Source organism: Neltuma alba, unplaced genomic scaffold, assembly GCF_004799145.2.
Source record: "Neltuma alba isolate B1F8T4 unplaced genomic scaffold, ASM479914v2 tig00005750_pilon, whole genome shotgun sequence".
Taxonomy (NCBI): Eukaryota; Viridiplantae; Streptophyta; class Magnoliopsida; order Fabales; family Fabaceae; genus Neltuma; species Neltuma alba.
Window position 1 is genome coordinate 142,448 of NW_021634218.1, and position 7,610 is coordinate 150,057.

Genomic DNA, 7,610 nt, shown 5'->3' on the forward strand with positions numbered 1-7,610 from the left:
TGAGCTATATTCCCCAAAGTTCGTTTTAATATATATGTATATATGTACACACTTTTTAGTACTTCAATATAGTTGATCGTTTTCATAAAAAAAGAAAAAGAATGTAAATTCTGAAATGTAGACTTTGAAGTCTAAATCGATGGGGGAAGAAGACTATGAAGTCTGAATCCAAATACTAAAACTTGAATTTCTGAGAAGCAAGGAATTTGGTGGGAATCATGTATCTTCTTTAATTTCTCGATCCGAAGGTCCATTTAAAATATTTGAAGAATGTGTCAGTCCTTGAACACTATTAATATTGCCGGGACGATACTGCGCATCAAGAATTGGCTTGTCTCGTATTCTAATTCTTGACCCTCCGTATGCAAATTACTTCTGAGTTTAAATGGGATTGTGAAGCCATCTGATAATGGTAGACCAGCAGGTATTGTTTGAGTGATGAACGGATCATTCAAAGATCCTAAAACCATGCCGGTTAAATTGTGAAGGTAATAAGGTATTGATCCTGAAAGCTTGTTATGTGCGAGATCCAAAACAATCACCTTAGAGAGGCTACATAGCTGTGAAGGAATGTTGCCTCTAGATTGATTAGATCTCAATTTCACTACTGATACATTTTTTGGCATCCATTTTGGTATACTTCAGAAAAATTGTTTCCTTCCAGATAGATGAGTAGCAAAGATTTGAAGTTCTGGAAAGTCAATGGCATATCTACATAAAAGCCATTATGATGTAAACCTAGTATCTTAATCTCATTCAATAAACCTATTGTTGGAGGAACTTCACCACATAGCTTATTATATTCTAAGTATATGTAAGACAAGTATGGCAAATTGCCCCAACAATCCGGAAGTTCTCCAGTGAAAAAATTATTTGATATATCCAAATACCACTATATATATTTCTCATCCTCAGTGTGACACAACAGAGACGATAAAGATCCAGAGAAAAAGTTGTGAGCCAAATCCAAACCAGAGACATTTGCTGATATATGAGGAAGGTTGCCTTCTAATTTATTAGATGACATAAATATGAATGCATTGGTTAGCAACAAGTCTGAGATATCTCCACTGAGTTGTGAGACAAATCCAAAACCAAAGAGGGCTTCACAAGGCTTTTTGGAAGTGTATCACTCAAGTGATTGAAGCTAAGATCTACAGCTGATAAAGCTGATGTGTTTCCAAGACTTGAAGGAATGCTGTTACTGAGTGAGTTATTAGATAGAATTATATTTTTTAAGTATTTGTGTTGGCCTAACCAATCATGCATTGATCCTTCGAGTTTGTTGTCAGATAGATTTATGGTATGTAGGTTTTGATAGCCTGAAAAATCTGGAATCGGACCTTTTAAATTGCATTGGTCGAAGTAAATATAGGACAAGTCTTTACTAAGATTGAACAACCAACTAAGTAGTCCATATTAGACTAGGATAAATACCAGAAAGTGAGCTGAAGTTCACATCATTCTTAACAGAAGGAAAACTGAAGCTAGTCAAATGACAGTCAACTAGAACTACTTCCTCAAGAGATGGAGAGGCCAATAATTGAATGACTGTCAAATGACAGTCTCCATAAGAAGACGAACACCACTGAGCTTGAGAATTGTCGAAGCCAATGCAGATCATCAATTTGAAGATGAAGATTGTAAGAAAAAGACAAGGTAGAAAGCTTAGAAAAATTTGCAACGAGGGAAGCAGTATTGATGGTTGGCGTGCTTATGCGTTCAAAGTCATTGTAGTCCAAATACGAGGAATCCAGAAATTCGAGTTGATTTCACCTCTCAAGGATTTTGGGCTCTTTTGATTTGGACTTTGCAGAAGAAGGGATGTGACTCTGTCGTTGTAATCACACTAAACTCCTCCCATGCACAACAATCTCCAGTAGCCCAAGAAGAGAGGCGGTTTGAAGGATCAACAATGAGTTGTTTGAAGGTTAACAGCAAGCTTCAATCCCTTTCATGGCAGCAAATGATTTTGTTGAATGTCACTGCAAATAGCAACATCAACAAAACAAGAGAAGTTAGTGATCTGAAACTAGTTTCCGTGGTCTTAAATCAAGTTTTTCCAAAAGTTTTTGATCGGTAAGTGAAGGCTCTTGTTATTTCTCCACCGTAGTTTATAGTACTATCTACAAGTGAAGTCATTCTTTGACTATTTATGTCTAGATTACATTATACAAGACCTTATGACCAAGTCCAAGTCTTCTGTTGTTTCAATGGCAGTAGTGTTTCATAAATAACGCATTAATTACCATCATCTATAGAGAAAGTGACACTTTGGTTCCCAACAAGGATATTGGTGAGACTTTGATCTCTTCAATTTTGAAAACTGTAATGTCACACACATACTTGGTTCCTAGTTGCTGGAAAAGACCAAATTTCCATAATTCCATGACAGTGACTTTTACATGGAAGCATTGTTTAGCAGTCTTTCATAAACTATTCGGAAATATACCATAATTCTCACGGGGAAGTGTACTGCAGATCACAAACCCGACCAATCATTAAACCGTTGAAAGCACCAGGTAGTTTAAAAATTAGTGATTCAATCATAGTATAGCTGTAATCAGATCAATCATGATTAAAATGTTTAGAAATATTCATATATAACTATTAAAAGAACGTCATATTTAAATACAAGCAAAGCATTAATCATGGTATCACTTTGTACTCAACATTAGGGAGTTAGGGTCTAACAATTTGTTTCGAAACTCTAATTTATATGCCGATATTGTAGAAAAGAGTATAAGAACAAAGATGATGGAAACTTATCGGTATTTAACAAATGATAATAAGCCATCTTCATGCACAAAGAAACAACTAAACTCTATTGAAATGTGATAAATAGATGCCAATAGCTCAAGGGTGACACAGTAAGAGAGTGAACCAATTACAAGAAAACCTTAGTATAAGAAGGAAGGTGGCTTAAACCAATTGCTTTATGGGAAGCCAATAAATGAAAGGGTCAAAGAATGCAGAATTATTTAGCACAACCATAAATACATAACAGGGGAAACAATCTACGTACGTCTTAGCATTTGTTTACGTTATTAATTAATAATAATTCTTCGCGCCACAAATTAGTATATAAACAACAAGACAACCTTGGCAGGCGGCCTATTTGAAATCTTTGTATCAGGTCAAAATAAAAAATCTTTGTAAAAGGGGTCTGGCTTTTAAATACTTAGACCATATTAGTATCTTGTTTAGTGATTTTTGTTTTGGGGATTATCAGGATTTCTTTTTAGTTTAATTCATCATCATTATTAAGCGTAGTATTTTTTTCCTCTTACAATTCAGTTTGTTCTTATGCTTCTTTTACCTATTTTTTTTGTCGCAGTTGATTAATTTTAAGAGGAAAATTAATAGGAATGTGCTATATAAATAATTAAATAGTGGTACAAAAAATTTAAAATGTACATGGAACTCATTTATCTCTCTCACTTTTTTTTTACAACAATAATGTAATTTTTATGGAAAATATATACTAATGCATCTTAATAGGACACCTTTTCCCCCCTTAAATTCAAAGATTGTATTCATCTTTCTAAAATTTATATTTTCCTGCATCTTATTTAAACCTATGGATAAATATCAAAGAAATAAGAATCAAATTACCCAACGTCAATGAAGAATGGTTGAAAAATAAAAGTAAAAGTTCTTCGCAATATATGCATAGTATGACTTCATATAAGCGTTTTTTTTTTTTGGACATTGATTTGGTATAGAATCAGACTGGCAAAAAAAAACAAAAAGCTAAGATATGGAATCATAGATGATGTGATTTCTTCAGTACCGGAAAAAGGATCCCGTCAATTTCTAAGGTCACCGGACAAATTGACTTCTACTTTGCTTTTTTCGTTGGATTATTTGGGCCTCTAGCCCGGTCCAATAGCAAGTTTTTTTTACCCAAAGAAAACTGGATAAATAAACCCAAAGCCCAAAATCAAATTAGATGAAATGACCATAAACCCCAAAATCCCAAATTCTTTCATTAAACCCTAATGTTCTGAACTCTTCGCCGTTTTTTGGCACCTGTCCCTCTGAACCCTCGAACTTCACCTTCGAGCAACTATCGGTCATGGCTGTGGCGATCCCAGCAGTCGCACCTTCCGCAACTGTCGAAAAGGTGAGCCCCATTACGGTGCAACAAGCCGTTGATGCTCTCCTCAAATGGAAGAATTCTAAGTCCGAGACCGAGAAGCCCAAGCTGTTTGACTCGGACGATGAATTCGTCTACCTCGTCCTCACCCTCAACAAGCTTCCTCCGAAGTCTCGGGTTAATGCCCACAAGATCCAACTTCCGCATTCCCTTCTCTCCGATTTCTCCGAGCACTGTTTGATCATCGATGACAGACCCAAGTCGAATCATACCAAAGAGGACGTGCAGACGAAGATCAAATCGGAAAATATTCCAGTTTCTAAAGTTCTTAAGCTTTCGAAACTTCAGTCTAATTATCGTCCGTTTGAGGCCAAGCGGAAGCTCTGTGGTTCTTACCACATGTTTTTCGCCGATAAAGGGGTGATTCCTTTGCTGCCCCGGCTGTTGGGCAAGCATTTCTTTAAGAAGAAGAAGATTCCTGTGCCGGTGGATTTGAAGCATAAAAATTGGAAGGAGCAGATTGAGAGGGCATGCTCGTCCGCGTTCTTGTTCCTCAGGACAGGTACGTGTAGTGTGGTGAGAGTTGCCAAAGTGTCAATGGAAAGGGAGGAGATTGTTGCTAATGTGGCTGCGGCAATCAATGGTATCGTGGAGCTCATGCCAAAAGGGTGGGGTTCTGTGCGGTCTTTTCATTTGAAATTGTTGGATTCGCTTGCGTTGCCGCTTTATCAGGTAATTCCTGATATGAAATTGAAGATTGAGGGAGCTAAGAGAAAAGAGGAAGCTAAGGAAGAGGATAAGTATGTGCAAGATAAGAAGAAGGAGGTGGCTAAGAAGGATCTTAAAGTTGGTAAGAAGAAGGGGAGGATCCATGAGGTTCGGTACATGGATGATACTATAGGTCACGAACACATTCAAGATGAGTCAGGTGTTGAAGAAGATGGGGATGTAGAAGAAGAAGGTGATGAGATTGATGAAATGACTATTGAACCAGTTCTAGATAAGAAGAAAAGGAAAGGATCAAAAACTGACAAAGAGGTTCTTACTGAGCTGAATAGTGAGAAAAAATTGAAGAAGGCAGCCAAGAACAAGGACAAAAGTAAGAAAGATGGCTTGTCTTCTAAGAGAAAGAAGGAAAATGATTTACCTACTAAGGATGAAGTTTCTGGCAAGAAGAAGAAGAAGGAAAGTTGAGAAGTGAAAGTAAAAGCTAAAAGAGTTAAGAAGGCTGCTTCTGCTGAGTAGAGAAGTGTCCTTGGTTCTAGACTCTCCTCCTTGATGGACATCGGTGTAATATTGTATGGTTTTTCTTCTCGTGTCCTCCAGCAGATTTTGTTTTAAGTATATCATTAAAGTTCCTAGTTTTTGGGTTACCCCTTTTTGCTCGTTAGCTGTCATAAAATTTATTTACACTGCTTATGATCAACTTGCGAATGCTACTCAATAGAAGGTTGTGTTTCTGGCTTCTGGTTAATTAAAGCATGATTGATATAGAATATACTAAAGGAACACATTTTAACGTAATTATGATTGGTGTTCATATTGTTATAAACAACTGCGTGAATACTGAAGTTAATCCTGCAATTGTTAAGAGAATGTTGAGAACAGGATTCAATATTCTTTCAGTTGGGAGTTTGGTCCTACGTGCACTTGAAACTTACATTTTGTATTTGTTGGTTTTGACCTAACCGCTTCACTTGCTTCTTTGACATGTTATTTAGGTGGTATGTTCTACTTTTAGTTTGATTTATCAATTTATCAATTAGATAATTACTCTCCTTGGTAAGAAGATATTGGCACTGGAATGATTGGGGGGGGGGGGGTGGGAATTTGGGCACTAATATCTTTCATTTTCAGTGTTCTAGATAATACATTGGGATGTGATGCCCTGGTACTTAAGATTTAGTTATTCCATCTGACAAAGAAACGGCACGAATTGGCACCAACTTATGGAAGTTGCTTGAGGCTTTTACTCAAGAACAGCTCTATTTCCTACATTTAAAATGCTTGTAATCTATTTTTGTTGGAATCTTGGATCTCGCTTCTCCTTACGTAGGTTTGTGACATTTAAGGCAGTCAAGCACTCTAACAGTTTACCTCTATAAAGCGCCTCCCTTGGGAAAGATCATATGTCTCTAAGCCAATGGTTAATCTTGTAGAATGACATTACTCTCTATTCCAGTATTTCCCAGTTGTCACTGAACAAAATCTTATAGAATGACAGGATTGGAAAGGGTTTCCGATTTTAAATAGATTATTGAATTTATTGTACAACTGTCATCTCTCGGACATTTTAGTCGTTCTGTTCCAGTTTGCCATATGCTGTTCAGAAAAACAGAGGTATATTATATCATACATATCTTAGTTATTCTATACAACCTATTTGAAACATGTTTACAATAATCTCGAAGATCAACACACATATAATTTATAGCAACTTAGCAAGTCATGTTTTTCACATGTTATACTATGTTTGATGTCTAGAAAAATCTGTCTATTTATGTTGGAATCTTTACTGGAGTTACCTGGAGGAGAGTTATTGCGTTTTACATTGGGGCTTGTACTTTTTTGGGGTGGTCTATCCTTTTTGTTTTTATTCAACTATATCATCTTTGGGCCATTTATTGAATTCTTTCTTTGGTTGAAAATGGAAAAGCTAACTTTTCACTTAACAATTGAATGTGGCATAAAGTTTGTACGATCTGTTTTCTTTGGTGCAGAAGTCGGATGGCTTCTTCTCAATAATCATGAGAGTTTCATTGAACTTTTTTCTTTTTTGGCGTGAAAATTTCATGAAGAAACCATTTGGTTTGCGTGTTGAGTGGATGTTGGTTTTAGTTATCTGATTTTCTTTGCCTCGGCGGACCCTTAAGATGTGTGAGCTGATACCATTATGATGTAGTTTTGATACTACAAGAATGGATACTCTCTTGATACCAAAGGACCCAAAAAAATGTTTGTCTTTTGCTATTTAATATTTATCTAGTTTTCTTGTCCCTTTTTCCCTTTCACAATGGTTATCGGGTTTTATAAATAATTCATAGAGTAGGCAGCTTCAAATCTGGAAATCTGCTGTAATTTGGTCTCTTGCAATGAAAAGAGGACATTTTAAGGTTTTTAAGGTTTTCAAGGTTTTTGAATGCTTGGACAACCCCTGGACCTCTAGCATTAACAGTGGGGCAACTTAGTTAACATTGCCTTCCTAAGACAGAATCCATTAGTTTCTGTTCCCTCAAGATTTCCTTTTTTAAAGCCAACCCCTTAAAATTTCTTTAATTTGCTCATATATTAACTTTTTCCTGCTTTTCTGTTTGTGTAAAGGCATCAAGATGTTTGATCCTTTAGGTAGAAAATGATTTTAGAGAACCAACATTCCGGACCCGCTTTTGTTCTCCCGCTACCCAAAAAAAAGAAATTCACATAACCCCATAAGAGAAAATCACGTAACAAAGTAGAATTTTGAATCGTGTTTGTGCAGAATCACCAAATATTGAGTAACTTGATTTAGTGC

General features: G+C 36.2%; 1 protein-coding gene across 1 annotated transcript; it reads left to right on the forward strand.

The window, feature by feature from the left end:
- The first annotated feature begins 3,953 nt into the window (after positions 1–3,953).
- On the forward strand, positions 3,954–5,597 carry LOC114748592 (ribosomal L1 domain-containing protein 1-like). Its single transcript, XM_028937018.1, has one exon. It carries the CDS (start codon positions 4,079–4,081, stop codon positions 5,291–5,293), a length of 1,215 nt encoding a protein of 404 aa, XP_028792851.1. The 5' UTR covers positions 3,954–4,078; the 3' UTR covers positions 5,294–5,597.
- Positions 5,598–7,610: the final 2,013 nt, after the last annotated feature.

Excerpts from the sequence above, each read along its gene's own strand:
- LOC114748592 (XM_028937018.1), top strand. The coding sequence starts at position 4,079 with ATGGCTGTGGCGATCCCAGCAGTCGCACCTTCCGCAACTGTCGAAAAG.